General features: G+C 42.3%; 1 protein-coding gene across 2 annotated transcripts; it reads left to right on the plus strand.

Moving 5' to 3' along the window:
- The first annotated feature begins 1,738 nt into the window (after nt 1-1,738).
- On the plus strand, nt 1,739-15,751 carry DBX1 (developing brain homeobox 1). 2 transcript variants are annotated; one of them, XM_039335358.1, is made up of 5 exons: nt 1,739-2,391; nt 2,911-3,012; nt 5,516-5,715; nt 8,031-8,284; nt 15,633-15,751. In XM_039335358.1, the coding sequence occupies exons 1-5, from the start codon at nt 2,016-2,018 to the stop codon at nt 15,706-15,708; spliced, it is 1,008 nt and encodes a 335-aa protein (XP_039191292.1). In that variant the 5' UTR covers nt 1,739-2,015; the 3' UTR covers nt 15,709-15,751. The 2 variants fall into 2 exon arrangements, with proteins under 2 accessions (XP_039191292.1, XP_039191291.1); XM_039335357.1 differs by lacking the exon at nt 15,633-15,751 and having other exon boundaries at nt 8,031-9,094.
- Nucleotides 15,752-17,419: the final 1,668 nt, after the last annotated feature.

Raw genomic sequence — 17,419 nt, forward strand, 5'->3', positions numbered from 1 at the left:
AACAGGTTGTTGCAAGTCTATGCATGTTGCATTTTGAATAAAACTAAACTTCCTGTTTGTTTGTTCAGTGGCTTATTCCAGGGAGGTGTGGGCAAGGTTTCAGCTATATCTTTTGTGGGGGTTGTCTGTGCTTAAAAAAATCCAGTGTTGAAAGCCATCACTCTGTGTATGAATTTAAGCCAATTTGGTCCAGGTCATTTGAAGCAATTCAAGCAATGCGATTTGAATGGAAACAGTGGAAACAACTTACCTTAAATAAAAAAATATTGTAAATTATGTCAGTGTGGAGTGCAAACCAGTTAAAATATTCTTGCAGTTTAGTTAGTCTTTCCCTCGAATCCATTTAATAAGTACAATTATGCTCCATATTTTTAATGTACATGTAGAGGTAAAGTTAACTGGAGGGTATTTTCTTTCTTTTTTTTAAAAAAAAGGCCTGTTATTGTTATTGGCACCACTGGAACATCATCAGGACAGAATCATCAGGAAGAAAATCTACTTACATGGTAAGAGTTGACACTGACTTGAAGGCCTCTGATTGTTATTGTTATTCAATAACAAGAAGGTGGAACAAGCAGCATGAAATAATTTTTTGAGTATTTAAAAAAGGTGATTTTTCACTTTTCAAAGTTAAAATAGGAATGAGCTACTGTAGGAAGTTGTATTCATGCTTAGAATTTTCATTATATTTGGAGCCATTGAAAACGGATTTATGATCTGCAACCCTTTCCCAAAGCTAGAAAAACAAACATTAGAGCTCTTTGCCAGAATACTTTTAACTGTTAAAGGAACCTAGACCCTAGACCAGTGGTTCTCAACCTGTGGGTCGGGACCCCATTTGGGGTCGAACGACCATTTCACGGGGGTCGCTAAACAACGCAGTCCGCCATTTTTCCCCCCCCTTTTCCTTAACTGTGCTACTCCCTTTTATTCTATTGGCTTTTGAAAGCCAATAGGAATTGTCCAGGCTGTCTCTGCCCTGCTGAGCCCGCCAAAAGTCCCATTCTGCAAACGGTGCTGCACCAGTTGAGTAGTCCTCGACTTACGACCGGTTGAGTAGTCCTCGACTTACGACCGGTTGGGAGTCACGGCATTAAAAAGGTTGAGAACCACTGCCCTAGACAGAGCTAGACAAAGGAACAGGCCTAATAAACCACTGGTTCCTATGTTAGCCTCCTTTTTCATCCACAGCAGAAACCTGATTTCATCTTGTCTCATTTGTACTCTCCATTCTTTAGAAAGTGTCAAAATAAGATTATATGAATATATAGTCTAATTTCCTTAGCCTCAGCGAAAAGAAAAACAGCGAATGAATGCAAATAAATGTAGCTTTCCGCTTTTCTTGAATAATCCTCCCCCCTTTTCCCTCTGGAGGGGAGATGTCATTGGAAACTTTTTAAAAAGGCATTTAATTCTCATGTGTGTGTGTGTGTGTGTGTGTTTGTGTCTGTCTGTGTCTGTGTGGGTCCATCCGCGCGCGCGCGCGCGGCCCTTCGGATCAACACCCTGCCGCCGTCCGCCTTTGGAGCGACAGCTTTCCCAACGAGGCGGTCAATATGCAAAATTGATGACCGCACCTTCTTTGTGGCGGCCCATTGTGCGCGGGTTGCTTATGAAGGCTAATCCAATCATAAATTGCACCCCCTGACCAATGAGGGAGCCCCGAGCGTCCGATGAATGAAGCTCAAGTGGAGCACCCCATTGTTAGAGCTGTCACTTTTGAAAGCGCCTCGGCGGCGCTGACCGCTATAAAACCCGCCGCCACGGAGGAAGGGCCAGGAGACCCCGGCCGACTCGCGAGGTGGATCTCTGCCGAAGAGGGCGGCCGTCGGGCAGGCAGGGCTAGGAGGAAGAAGGGGGAGGGACAGAGCAGCCAAGCATCGTGTGGGGATTACTATTAGTGTTATCTGTAAGCGAGGGCTTCCCTCCGTTTCTCCGCGAAGAGCGCCCTTCCCTCCACCCTCGCTCGCCTGCCTGCCTCCCTCCCGCTCTTGGCGCTCTCTCTCGCCCAGGCCATGATGTTCCCAAGCCTGCTTGCGCCTCCCGCCGTGTACCCCAGTCTCTTGCGACCGACCCCGACTCTCACGTTGCCTCAGACGCTGCAGTCCGCCTTCTCCGGCCCCTCCGGCTTCTTAGTGGAAGATCTCCTGCGGATCGGCCGGCCGGCCGGTTATCCACCCCGAGGAAGCGCCCCGCCGCCCAGCTTGTCTCCCCCGGTCGCCGGCGTCGGGGCCGCCAGGACTGAAGCTGGGAGCTCAGCCGAGCTGGCGAGTGTCGATTCCTCCGGCGCCAAGACTAGCTGCTCCTCCCGCTCGTCGCTCACTTCCAGCGGGGACGCCACTTTCCTGAAGTTCGGAGTCAACGCCATCCTGTCCTCACCTCCGCGGACAGGTAAGTGGCCAGCGCGTCAACAGACGGAGGGCGCCGAGAGACGGAGGGTGGGGGGGAAACCGGGTGGGTAGTGAATGGCGCCGAAGGGCAAAGGACGCGTCCTCCAAGAGGGAAGTAGAAGGAGGGACTCGCAGAGTGGCACGTCATCAACCAGGTGGGATTGGGACTCATAAAGAGAATCCGGCACCCCCAAAGGGAGCCGGCGCGCTCGTGCCTCCGCAAGCGGTCCGCCAGTGCAGAATGAGTCGGACCCGGGGTGAAAATGAGGGGAAGAGAAGCCAGGGCTAGCTAAAATCTGCCAAGGGCCCGGAAAGACAGTCGCCCGAGTCGCTCCTCTCCTAGTTCCCGCCAGTGCGGCAGGCTGGCCAGCGAAGGAAGCGGGATCCAACCCATTGGTCAACCAGAGGAGCACTTCGTATCTCACGTGTTTCGCTCGGTTCTGCGGGAGAGCGGAGAAATGTGGGTTTCCCGCTTGAGACGCTCTTCGGGTCTTTGCTCAACTTCCTTTTCTTTCCCCAGAGACTTCTCCTGCGCTGATCCAGAACGTCCCCGTCAAGACCTTCTCCTTCCCCTACTTCGAAGGCTCCTTCCAACCTTTTATTAGGTCGTCTTATTTCCCAGGTAGGTTTCGAGGCGAGCGGAAGCGGCTTACCCAACTGCCCATCCCTCTTTCCCCTGCTCTCTTCGGCTGCCCCCGACGTATCTAGGTAGTAGCCTTGGAGGCGGAGAGAGGTTTGCCTATAGCAAGAGGGTCTTCCTAGTCGGTCCTCAACATAGTGTAAGCTGACCCCGCTGCGCCTGAGCCTCCTCCTCCTCCTGATCCTGGATTCCTGCCCCAGAGTCTTGGCCTAAGGGCATCCCCAAAGCTATTCCCTTTGTTGTGAGCATTTCTTGAAATCGGCCCCTTCTCTCTCTCGGAGGGGTGGGGAGGGGAGAGGAGAGGAGGGGAGGTGAGGACGGGCCTCCGGTTCAGAGGTTGGACGGGGTACAACATTCAAGAATCAGTCGCGCCAATTTGATGCCCTATTTAGCACAAGCGGCGACTGCGTGACATTTTGCTTCCCAATTCTTTCCCCTGCCTTTTCCCCCCCCGGCACTGCAAATTAGCCGGGATGGTCACGCTCCAAGTGTGAGGCGCTTGATTTCTGACTGAGCTGCTGCCGGCCTTCCTTTCGGGGCGGCAGTTTTCCCACAGAGTCGCGGCTTTTTCGCTCGGCCGTCAACAAAAGTTTCAGCACCATGACCAATTTGGTCAGCTCCCTGAAGGGCAGCCACACACAGACCCGGCGCTGACTCTGCCGTGCTGCTGATAGACATTTACCAGCCATGGGCTAATTTCTCATTAAGGGTCATTCGCTTTGCCAACGGTTTCACAAGACCTCATGGGGAGCTGCCTTGTTTGGGCGCTTCGGTGTGGCCGAAGCCAACCCTCTTCAACCTTCTCTTCTCCAAAAAGTTCTTACATCAAAGAAGGCTTGGAAAGAAGGAGGGGTTTGTGGGTCGGCAGAATAAGGCTAAAGGAAGAAGAGCAAGACACATCTGTGCACTTTCAGCTGAGAACTACCATTTGTCCCATCGTTAATGTTGCTGGACCAATACAGCTCACTTCTCTCCATAAAAAAAAGTAAATATTTGGAGAGGAGCTAAGACTGTAGCAAAGCAACTAATCAGTACCTGGAAAGGAAGTCATTAAGAATTCACTAGTAAGTCCCCTGCCATCTCTCCCAAGGATTTTTTTTTAAAGACTGGAATATCTCAAAGAAATGTCTAGAGAGATGTTCCAGAAGCAATATATAAACATAATCATCCTTACTGAAGAATTCTATAGTGTTTGGATTTTCTAACTTCATTTGTAATTAGAGACACACATATAAAGAGACCAATAGAAAGGGACGATTAAATATCAGAATATTTTCATATGCTTCGTATTATACTTTAGTCCTGTAAGCAGAGGTCATAAAGTTGCAGAAAATTCTGTATTCACAATAAATTAGTTAAATAGCTAAATCAAATTAACTTCAGACCTTAGTTTTGGAACTGAGTAAAATTATGACTAAAAATAACAGTATTAATAAATATTGCTTCAACTGCATATATTCTGTTCCAAAAGCTCTTCCATTTATTCTCTTGATAATAGAATGTGCTTCCTTTCTCCAGTCCTTGAATGGCCCAACAAAAACAACTTGAGCTTTATATATAGCTTTTCATGTCCATTTAATGAAAATGATTTGGGGAAAGAGAAGGCTGTGTCATCAGTATTCTCCCCAAGCAGCTTGGCATGCAGTTGTGTTTAGTTTGAAAGTGTAAATGTCTTTTGTTCCAATAATATATGGCTTTAGCTGCTTGTCCTCAGTCTTTTTCTGTTAGTTCATTACTACACAATTACTATTCACGCTTCATTAGAATCTCTGTTTCTCTTTGGGAGTTTTTCTTTCCACTTAAAGGCAAAACTCTGCCCTTTTTATCATACCAATCCCATTGGGAACCAGTCAGTGTGCTAATTAGCTGTTACTTTTCATGTCTCCAGAATGAATTCTACAAGTTTTGTAAGGAAGAGGGAGGAAAGATTCATATATTTTTTTTAAAAAAGGATGAATACCTATTGACCAGAATTTTTATGTAAAAATGAAGGGTTTATTCTAGCTTTTTTAAAAAAGTCCCTTATTTTACTTTGGATGTAATGATGTGTGTGGTATACTTCTTGAAAATCTAATAATAGTAACTTTTAAAAATACCCTTATTTTTTTAGCTCTTTTGTTTTCTTTTCTGTCCTCATACCTTTGGATTTGGTAAAAAAGCAAGCTAGCTGTAAATATATAGACATGATCTATTAAATGGAATCAAGTTACATTTACTGGAAAGAACAGCAAGTCTGTTTCATGAATTCAGATTAAAAGTTGTGATCTGCTAGATCCAGATAAGTGGGTGTAAAGAAAATGAGAAGGAGCCACAATAAGAGAGAAGGGACAACTAGTGGCCATATCTTTAGGCATGCAAATCACGGGGAGATTTGTCACTGATTTGAACAGAATATAGATGCCCTCTTTGGGAACAGGGATATCCTTGACTCCCGTCTTTTTTCCAGCTGATTTAGCCAATAATGCTTATTCTTTTTTTCCCACAGCTTCCTCTGTGGTGCCTATCCCTGGGACATTCTCTTGGCCCCTGGCTGCTCGAGGGAAACCTCGCCGAGGGATGCTCCGTAGGGCAGTTTTCTCAGATGTACAACGAAAAGCCCTGGAGAAAATGTTTCAGAAACAAAAATACATCAGCAAACCAGATAGGAAAAAACTGGCAACTAAGCTGGGCCTGAAAGATTCCCAGGTAATTCTTTATCCTGCTATCCAGTCATATAAACTGGTTAATTTCTAGGCAGTTTGTGAGCTGTTTCTTAATTAATGGCCTAAAATCACCCAATTACAATAAGCATCAAATTAGTCAAGCGTATTTGGCCTGCGGTAAGGAAGGAACTTCGCTGGTGAAGTTAGTTTATTATTCAGTGTGTTGTGTGAAACCAGAAATGAGTGAGTGGAGCAACAGCTCTAAGGGGCTGCCCTTTAAAAGATGCTTGGGATTTGCAATTAATGTAAAATAAAGCATCCAGTGGAATACTAACCAAGGCAAGTGCAGCATGCACGTAGCATACTGAAAAGGCTTACCGGCAAAATTGAAGGTATTTATATTATCCCATAAAATCCTTAAACAAGGTTAGCATGGTCAAACTTTTCAAATGAGGACAGCGGAGAATTGTAGGATGAGAACGTTTACCAAATTAAAATAGTTTTAAAAAGAGTTGAGCCATAGAAAAGATGCTTGCGCTCTCTCTTTCTCCTCAGATTCCCACCCTAGATGGGACAGAGATATGGGTCTTGCTTGTTTATTTTAGAAAATCAGTGGGATCATTATAGGTGGGTCTGATCCATAAGGTGAACTGTAAGATGAATTGGTAGGTAAAGAATGGGCCTAGAACTTGAGATCTTAGGAACTAAGAGTCCCAGTGTTCCATATCCTTATCTGAAAAGGTGGAACTAAGGGTACTGGAATTACAGAGGTAAAGATAAAAGTGGAATTGTGTACGACTATTTCAATTAGAGAGTGTTCCAACATTCAGTTTTAATTGACAACAGTTGAATAGTGTTGTAGCTGGTGACTCGGGATTATGAAAACTATAGTCCAAAATATCTACAGGGCACACAAAGTTGAGAATTCAGCCTAGCTAATGTTTAAGATATTAAAAGAAAAAGAATAACTAAAGTAAAGCTGGAGAAAACAAGCAGCAAAGGAAATATTTCAGTAAATGTGGAGGAGATGTGGGTAAATTCATCCCACTGAGTGAGAAAAGTTAGCCAAATAATTATTTCCCATTAGATTTAAAATCCAAAGAACTTCTTCAGTATTATGCAAACTGTCTTGCAAGCCCAATGCGGGAAAATCTCATGAATTACCTTGCAATTGCTCGTGGCATAAAATTTAATTTAAATCTGTATCGGCAAGTAATTGAGATGTGATCATAAAATAATTCCTATATTGATCTAAAATTATATTAGTTAAAATAGCTGTATTTTGTTTGAGGTGTTACAATCAAATTAGTTTATTTTGTCATGAGAAGGCACATTGAATTAGTTAGGCAATCTAATGTGTTTGAGGAAATCATAAAAATCGCCATACTATCTTTTGTATTCCATTAATCAATTCTATTATAAGTTTCTTGTCTTTATTTTACATTTTTATTCAACTATGGAGAATTATTTTCTTCAATTTTCATCTCCATTTTTAGTTTTATTAGGGATCTGTTTCCTACAACAAATTATTTTCATCTATTCAAATGTATTTGAATATGGATTTTTTACAATTTCTCCTTAAAAATCTATTCCCAGATTTTTGTATATATTCTACCCTTTATATTTATTTAGGTTTTTTAAAAAACTTTTTAAAATTTTCCTTTACTTATTTTCTTCTTATAACTGATACGCTTCTTTAATTGAAAAGAAGAAAAACTAGATTTTCTTAATTTTCAAGTTACTGCCACCTTTAGCAAGGCTACATGTCTGGGAAGCCAAATAATGGTCAGGCCTGTTGTAGAGTGTCATTAAAAAATCTATAATGCAAAAATCACAGTCTCTTATATTTAACAACAAGATGTGAATTTTTGGACCACTTCGATGATTCTGGAAGAATCTGATAGATTGGTTGTATGCTATAGATATAGCACTTTGTTTATATTGTAGATTAGATTTAGATTTTTTTTATGCTACCTCAAAGTGGAGAACATACCCACTACTCCTTTCTCCTATTTTTTTCCACAACAACCCTTTGAGATAAGTTAGGCTGAAAATGACTGGCCCAAAGTCACTCAGCTGGCTTTCATGCCTAACTCACAGATTCCTGATTTCTAGTCTAGTGACCTAACCACTAGACCAAAGTATAAAATTATTCTTGGTGTGTTTTGAAGTTGAAATTTCCCCAAATTGGTATCAATTTTCTATACTACGCTATTGCGTATGGACTCATTGGAGCTTTGAAAGAAGAGAAGGATCGCAGTTCTTGAAAGGTTTAGCCTCAGAAAAGTATTTCAAGGTTGATGCAAGTCATGTGTGTGGTTATCTTGATCGTCTTTCTTGTATATTTGAAAATTCTAGGTAAAGATCTGGTTCCAAAACAGAAGAATGAAATGGAGAAACTCCAAAGAGAGAGAACTTCTGTCCTCCGGTGGCTGCCGGGAACAAACGTTACCCACAAAGTTCAACCCTCACCCAGATCTGAGTGACGTGGGCAAGAAGGGCATTGGGGAGGAAGAGGAGGAAGCAGGGGCAGTGTCCCCATTGTACCCAGTCAGCCCAAGAGATTCTTTAGGTTACCACCAGCCCACAGTTCACACACATCAGAGAGACAGGTTGGACTCCCAGATACTCCTCTCCCCCACACACTCCAGTAGTCCCAGTAAACCGTCAGACTTTTCAGACTCAGAAGAAGAGGAGGAGGAAGAAGGGGAGGAGGAGGAAGATGAGGAGATCACAGTTTCATAGAGACCTCCTTACGAAAAAAAAAGAGGACATTGAGGGGGTTGTTCATAAATTAAGGGCTATTTGATTGAAGAGGTAATGCCTTTCCACATCCATGCATTTCATATGGAAAATGCAATGCTCGCCATTCATCTACAAGACTTTTGCATGCCACATGCTACATCTATCCAAGCTCTGAAGCCTTAGCTGTTACAATCTGTTAGGTTTTGTCTAATCAGCCAGCATTCTTATTTAAAAAACTATTTTTAAAACTAGTCTAGAAATGTTGGATTCCGATCCTTAATGTTCTCAGCCAAACCTGGCCAACACATCTAGAAGGCATATTTCATTTCATCTTGTGCCTATTAAACATGTATATGTGGGCATAAGGACACAGGTTTTGCCTCTTCGATTTTCTTAGTCAAACTTTGCTGTCTTTGCATAGCAGATATGAACTGTACACTATTTTGTATATTCGTGTTTTAGGGGTATTTTATACCAGGGCTCTTGTATGTTTACAGGTAAAGCAGAAAGCTTTGTATATTTGATTGTATATGATGGGAAAATAGGAGACCGATTGTATATATGTGTTTTGTAATTTTGTTAAACCCTAAGAGGAGCTTAGATTTTAGCTATGTAACTTATATAAGATGTTATTTTGTATTCTTGCTGTGTACAGATTTAAATATGTATATTTTACAAATGAAGCAAATGCCTTTTAAAATAGACTGCAAGGCTGACATTTTTTTTATTAAATTGGAGTGTTTTTAAAAGCCTTTATATCCTATTATTTATGAAGTATTTGCAGTAAGGTTTCCAGACATGACCCACTGAAATCTGCTGTGTTGAAACTTTACAAATCAGTAAAAACTATCCTATTTGTCTCCAATGTCAATTTACTTTTACAAGCATAGGAAAATTACTAAATATTGTCAGCTGGAAATTGACTTTATTCAATTCAGAATAAACTGTCTGAAGTCGGTAGGAGGGATGAGCAGCTTGAAAGCCATAGCATTCTTGTGTCCATAAATGCCACTCTCTGTGGTTTATCTGTAGGATGCTGTTAACTTTCATATGCACACATTCCATTCCACAGATTTAAGAAGTGAAATAATTGTTTGCTCTTGTCTTATTTGAGGACTTCTTCTGTCCTGTCCTATGGGATAATCAGTTTTAGCAAGAGGGCCTCAGTTAGGAAGTTTGCTAGTGGCACTATAAAATGCCAAATATTAGTTTACTATTACACTGGTTTTACAAAGCAGTCGTTTCCACCACTGTTCTATGACCCAGCAAATAAGGCAAATACATTAATCAAATGAATAAATAATGCTATCAACATTATTCCACGATAGCCTCAATTTCAGTGATGAAACAGAAACTTCCAGGTCAAAAGTCTTTAATCAAATCCTAGTTGGACCTCAGTCTTCTGATTAAAACTTAGGACTATGCAAAGTTTTGAGGCAATGTTGGAATTCGACCAAGCTTCAGCTGAATCACCCAGTCAAGGCAGATGTGAGAACCGAAGCAGGAATCCTCCTTTGAAGCAATATATGGAATCAATGGCCTTCATAAATGTGTGCCTTTTGAAATACTTTGCAACTTTTGTGGTTACCCAGATGCTGCTCTGTGTGTATATGCATGTCCAGAATCCCATACACTGTGAGGATGTTGCAGGTCTGTGGAGAGCTCACTGACACTAGTTTCAATAGCTACTCAATGAGTCTCATACCTTATTGATTGTGTGTGGCATGGCTAGCACTACTTTGGGATTCAGTCACAGCTTCTTGACTGTATCCAGTAAGAAGCTTCACTTGGTTCTCCTGTGTATTATTGCCATAGGATATCACACTTCTGTGCATTTCTTGCCAACCCAATTGGGAGTCCAGCTTGACCATCATTGGCTCGACGATATGTTCAAAACTAGCCATTCTCATGCTGGTTCTTGGGTCAGACCTTATTTTGAGATTCTTTGACTGGAGCAGGTTGAAATATCTTAGCAAGAAATAAATGGATGCTGGCAAACATTTGCAGCTGGTAGCTCAAACATTTATTGATTTGAAAAAATGGGGAACGGCAGAGGGAGTGGGGAGCAGCTGGCCCTTTAAATCACATACCAGCCAGCTGCGCCCAGAGAGAGTCACCTGTGCCTTGAGAGCCAATAAAGAAAAGGAAATTCGATCAAGTTTGGGGTGGGAAGAGCTTTGGGGTCTGAGGGGAGTTGTAGGACTTACCTCAGGGAAGGCAGGAACTTGAGGAATTTTGTTTAGCCTAGAATTGTACTAGGAATTTTTATATTTTATCTATTTTTACTCTGTGTTTTGGGTGTGTGTAGCCTTCTTTTTGCCAACTTTAATAAAGTTTTTGTTTGTTGTTTGTTTGGAGTGAATCCTAGCATTGACCAGTTGCCTTCTGGGATGCACCTCAGCTTGGCTGAGCTACAGACTCCCAATGTTTTGTTCAGTTTCCATTCTTGCAGTTTAGCTAGACCTTGAAGTAACCTGGAATTAAGACGAAACTTCCTAACAGTGAGGGCAATTAACCAGTGGCTTTTGCCTTCAGAAATCGTGGGCACTCTGTCACTGGAGGTTTTTAAGAAATGACTGGACAACCACTTATCTGAAATGGTATAGGTTTTCCCAATTTTTTTTTTTTTTTTGAACTCACACATGTCATACAATCCGCCTTGCCTACCCTACAAGGTTCCATTCAAAAAAGGTGCCGGAACTCCGTTCTGGGCGTTCTATGACAAAAAAAGCCCTGGGTTCTCCTGCTTGAGCAGGGGGCTGGACTAGAAGACCTCCAAGGTCCCTTCCAGCTCCTATTCTATTCTATTCTATTCTATTCTATTCTATTCTATTCTATTCTATTCTATTCTATTCTGTTCTGTTCTACTCTACTCTACTCTACTCTACTCTACTTCTATTCTATTCTATTCTATTCTATTCTAGTCTGGTGTAAGAAAATATATAATTAATTAATATTACTCAAAATATTATGAATAGGATTGGGCAATTGTAATTTGATACACATGAGCTTGCATATGTAAACACCCCTACACAAACAGGGAGACATAGGTTAAGTGGTGCTCTTCTGTTTGAAAGAAACTAATAACTGAACTTTTGCAACTGTAAATGAAAAAAAAATATCTTTAATAATTACAAAATAGATTACTTTTCACTACGGTACATATGAACTGCAAGAAGCCAGCTTTATTTTTAATAAGGTAGTCCTCAATGTACAACCCACAATGAAGCCCAATTTTTTTTTTGTTAAGTGAGACATTTGTTGAGTTTTGTCCCATTTGACAATCTTTCTTGCCACAATTGTTAAGTGACTCGCTGCAGTGGATAAGTTAGTAACCCAGTGGTTAAGTGAATCTGGTTTCCCCATTGACTGTGTTTGTGAGAAGGTCACAAAAGGTGATCAAATGACCCTGGGACGCAGCAGCGGTCATAAATATGAACCAGTTGCCAAACATCTGAATCATGTGGGATACTACAAAGGTAGTAACTCTGAAAAACGATCATAGCTCCCTTTTTTTCAGTGCCATTGTAATTTTGAATAACCACTACGTGAACTGTTGTAAGTCAGGGGCTGCCCCTACTGTGCCGAGAGCATTACGAGCTGATTTGCACGCTCTGGCGACTGTATTTTTTTCAACACATAGATCACTACCTCATGGGGAAAGGGTTTGAAAGAAGCACCAAAACAGCCCTTTGGACATAAGAACAAATACAGTGTAGCTATGTTATATCATTACCGTTTTACTAAAATTAGTACCTAAGTAATGTATTATGATGGTATGCATAGCATGTGGTTAGGAGAGTTCAGGCAATAAGACTAACATCTTCATTTCGCTTGCCACCTATACAATATCCTAACCCTAAGCTATAATTATGGTAGTGTTTTTGTTAACACCTCTCAGGAAATCTGGGAATAATAAAAGAGTGTGGGGACACAGTGGAATAAAGTTTACAGAATCCAGAATGACAGATGTGGAAGGGACTTTGGAGGTCTTCTAGTCCAACCCCCTGCTCAAGCAGGAGACCCCTATACTAGGGGTAGGCAACCTCGGTTCTTTTATGACTCATGGACTTCAACTCCCAGAATTCCTGAGTCAGCTATGCTGACTCAAGAATTCTGGGAGTTGAAGTCCATGAGTCATAAAAGAGCCGAGGTTGCCTACCCTTGCCCTATACCATTCCAGACAAATGGCTGTCCAGTCTCTTCTTAAAAACCTCCAGTGAGGGAGCACCCATAACTTCTGGAGGAAAGCCATTCCACCGATTAATTGTTCTCACTGTCAGGAAAGCTTCTCCTTTATTTATTGTTTTGTTTATTCCTTTATTCAATGAAGTCTTATCCCCCTTTTTTCTGCAGTCTTTTACAACAGTGGCCCCCAACCTTTTGGGCGCCACGGATGAGTTCTGTGGAGTGCAGTTTTTCCATGGACTAGAGGGGGGAACGGGCCTGGTTTCGCATACTGTCTGCATCCCATGGCTAGGGCTTCGTTTACTTGTGCGACCTAGATTCTGGTATGCCACAGCCCAGTGCTGGTCCACGGACCGGGAGTTGGGGACCTCTGGTTTACAATCCTAAAACAACTTCTTTGGAAATTTGGGGCAACTTGCTAACCCATGTCAGAAAATGTCACAGGGAGACAACGGCTTATCTTAAACCTGGCAGAGATTTAATCAGTTTTGAGGTAATTTTTCCTGCCCCTTTCACATCTACTTTTTTTTTTTAAAACCATTTTGAATACAGAGGGGTTTATAAAAATGCACTCCAATTTGCCAACTGGGCCTAGGCAAGACTGGGTGGCTGTGGGTTTGGGGGCCTGCCGGTGCTGAGACTCTGCCATTTTTGGTAGTGAATGGGGTGGCATTGCCCCAAAGAGACCTGGAAAACAACTTTAGATCCTTCTAGATCAGGGGTAGTCAACCTTGGCTCTTTTATGACTCGTGGATGACTACCCCTGTTCTAGATTCGTGAATCCTGCTCAAAGAGCAGGTAGCAGTGATGCTAAGAGGACCTTTGTGTGTTGTGCACCATTTGTACCCATTCTTGGACCAGGAGGCTCTGTTCATGGTCACTCAGGCCTTGGTCACCTCCACAATGGATTACTGTAATCTATTCCATGTGGGCCTGCCCTTGAAGAGTATCCAGATGCTTCAGCTGGTGCAGAATGTGTTGGTGCAGGCAGTGATATGTGCTCTTAAAGGATACATGTGACTCTTCTGCTTCACAAGCTTTATAAAGAGAGCCGTGGTGGTGCAATGGTTAGAATGCAGTATTACAGGCCAACTCACTGCTCACTGCCAGGAGTTCAGTCCTGACCGGCTCAAGATTGACTCAGCTTTCCATCCTACCAAGGTCAGTAAAATGAGGACCCAGATTGTTGGAGAAAATATGCTGACTCTGTAAACTGCTTAGAGAGGGTTGTAAACCACTATGAAGCAGCATATAACTCTAAGTGCTTATTGCTATTGCTATTGGTTGCCAGTGTGCTTCTGGGTCCAGAGTGCTGGTTTAAAACCTTCATGGCTGGGCTGGGTTATCTGAGGGACTATGTCTCTCCCTGTATTTTCCTAGAATACTATTGAATTGTCTGGAATCCTTACTGGATATTGGACATTAATAAAGTTGAATGAGTTCAGAAGTACTTTACAAGAAACGTCTTGCATTCTTCTGTCCCTAATAGAATACCTTATGCTACTAGGCTTGACATTCTTGGTTTGGATGGTTTAAAACTGCGATGCTTGCGGTCAGATTTAGGTATTGCATACAAAATTGTACACAATGCTTTATCTGTAAGTGACTTTTTTTTTTTAGCTTTAATTGCAATGTAATGCATGTGAACCATTGTTTTAAACTTAACTTAAACCTTTCAATAGTAAAAAAAAAACAAAACTATTTTTCTAACATCTTACTTGATTCAGTTGTCTCAGCCATCAACTTTCACAGTTTTAATTCTAACTTAAGTTCTGTGCACTTCACCCTAAGGGAGCGTGCCTATTGTTCCTGTTACCTTTTGATGTTTTTATTTTGTCTGTTCCAATTTGTAATTTTTGTTTGACAAATGAAAATAAAAATAAAAGGAATTACACTGGTCTGTTCCATTAGGTCCAGCAGGAGAGGCCCACCATGAGTCCCATCTGCTAAGGAGTTCCATCTGATGGGACCCAGGAGACAAGGCTTTTCTGCCTTGGCCCCCACCCTCTGGAACATCTGCCCCCCCCTTCCAGCACGAGACTGGCCCTGTCTCTGCTGACTTTCCAGAAGTCCCTTAAAACCTGGTTGCTTCAACAGGCCTGTGGGGGGAGGGTGTCCCAAAGGAACGGAAATCTAATGAGGTACCCCCCCCCCATTGTTCATAATCTGATGCTGTCTCTTAGCCTTTTCACAATAATTAACCTTTGTAATTTTTTGCATGCTTTTCAAATGGTTTTTTATGGTCTGTTTTGGATGCTGCCCAGAATCATACCATGTGAGATGGGTCTATATGCATTAGCTTATAACAAATGATTCAACCTTCACCTTCCTCATTAAAGCACTTGCTGAAATCCATGCTGAAATCAGTGAGATGAGTTAGTTATTTCTGTTTGAAAAAAACATTGATTTCCAGTCCTTAAATGTGACTGGATTTACATCACTGTATGATCATCAAAGAGGCAGTCTCTTAAGTGATTAAGGCACCTGGCTAGTAACGGGAAGCCTGCGAATGCTAATCCCACTTTAGACCCAAAACCAGCTTGTTGATTTTGAGCCAGTCACTCTCTTTCAGCCCAAGCAAACAGGCAATAGCAGATTGCTTCTGAAAAACCTTTCCAAAAAAAGTGCAGGGCGTTGTCCATGCAGAGTCCAGAAATCAACACAGCTCCCCTCCAAAGAACACAGAGCACTGCCTTATGAAGAAATGCTCATCTCCGCCACATCGTTCCATTTTGATCTTCTTTAAAACAGGAATACAAGAGTTGGAAAAAAAATGTTTTTTAAAAAAATATAGATTTATCCAAATATAGATTGTCAGAAAAGACTGTTACAGGCATTTCAATTAACTTGTGTTTGCTGCCATCTAGTGCTCAAGTTTACTTAAGACACCTTGTTTAAAATTCTTCTATGAATGATGCTCAGACTTGTAAAATACAAAGGAACTGGTCCTTTGCTACAATCAACATTAGTGATTTTCCTATTGTATTGGCTTGTTTTGTATACTGACATTCTGTTTAACTTAAACAGGCAGTTCCAAATAAGCCAGCTATGGAAAAAGAAGAAGGAAAAAAACAACAAGAAGAACCTGGTTCTACACATCTGAAGAACTGAAATTCGAGGACTTATACTCAAAGTATAAGTACATAGTTTATTCCAAGCGATAAATACAGTCTACTAAAACTGCCTGAATTGTGGAAAGTGGAAGACTTGCATCCTCATTCTCGGACGATGGGTTCCTTTTCAGGGAGATGTGTATGTTAACCAAACCACCAGTCCTTCTAACTACATCTAAGATGCAGTGGACAGAAATTATATTTGCAGACCCAAACATGGTTTAGTGTCTCCTAAATTCTGAAACTGTGTCTTCTATTTCAAATAACTAGTAGCACTAAATTAACACTAACTAGGTTTCTATACATTACATCAGCAGTCTCCAACCTTTCTGGCTTTGCAGACCGGTGATGGTGAGGGAGAGGGAATAGTTCTGCATGAGAGGTGGGCAGGTGAGCATGCACGCAGCTCCATTTGCATAAGCTGTGTGCGTGTGCTCGCCTGCCCACCCACCTGCTTTCTGTACTGGCAAGCAAAACTGTGCGTGCGTGCGTGCATGCACGCACGCACTTGCCCACTGCTTTGAGGGGCTGGTTCTGACCAGGCCATAGTCCAGTTGTGGGCCGTGGTCCAGGGGTTGGGGACCCCTGGCTTAAATTGCTTGTTTAAAACAGGGGAGTTCAAGGTTTCTACCAGAAAGGCTCCTGAGCTTTATGCAAATAAAGGAAGTCAGTGGCATAATCAAGGAGAATCCATTTCTTCTCAAAGACAACAACAGAACTCAGTGCTATCACATTCGTGTTCTTGTCAAGGACAACAACATGGACAAAAGATATTGGCAATTGTGGAACGCAATCGTCTTCTAAATCTGGGATTTTCTGTCTTTAAACTTGGATGGGTAACACTGGTGTGCAATCTGGAGGCCTTTTTGGATTTACCACTCCTGTTCAAAAAGCAGGTGACAACTGTGGCCAAGGTGACCTTTGTACAGCTCCATCTGCTGTGCTAGTTGTGCCCCTTCCTAGATTGAGTGCCCCTTCAGATAGCCACTCAGGCCCTGGTCACCTCATGCCTCAAATTATTAAGCAGTTTACACGGGGTTGTGCTTGAGGTCCATCAGGAAGGTTCAACTGGTTTAGAATGCAATGGTATGGGGAGTGATGGGCCTGCCTTTGAATGCCCAGTTGACATCCGTGCCCCACAAGCTGCACTGGCTCTATCAGTTTGTTTCAAGGTGCCGATTATCATCACAAATCCCTACATGGCACAAGGTCTGGTTACCTAACTGACCACCCACCTCCCAAGGTGTGTGCTGGGCCATTATGAGCCGACAGAGTGGTCTATCAGTGCCATCTGATATCATGGTCTAGCAGTAGCTTCTATCAGCATGCAGAAAATATGATTTGCTGTCATGACACCTGCTCTCTGAAATGAGATCCCTTCTGAGATCTCTGGGGTTCCCATCCTGGTGATATTCCAGAAGGCTTTGAAGACCTGGTTTTGGGTTAGAGTGGATGGAGCCCCTTGTTGAATGTTTTTGTATGCCTTTTTATATTGAGTGCCTAAATCCCATAATTTTCTATTGCCTTTTTATCTTGCTGTTATGAGCCACCCAAACTTCGTTCTGAGTCAGGAGGGACCTAAACCAAGGTTAATCAATCTTTCTTGTAGGTCACTTTTATGCTGCCAAATGTCTCAGCTGTACTTGGAATTGGTACAATGGCCCTCAAGTACAATGGTGACATTAGAGTTCTCTAAGTTTG

The sequence above is a fragment of the Crotalus tigris genome, unplaced genomic scaffold (assembly GCF_016545835.1).
Source record: "Crotalus tigris isolate CLP2741 ecotype Arizona unplaced genomic scaffold, ASM1654583v1 scf7180000017640.1540244, whole genome shotgun sequence".
In the NCBI taxonomy this organism is placed as follows: Eukaryota; Metazoa; Chordata; class Lepidosauria; order Squamata; family Viperidae; genus Crotalus; species Crotalus tigris.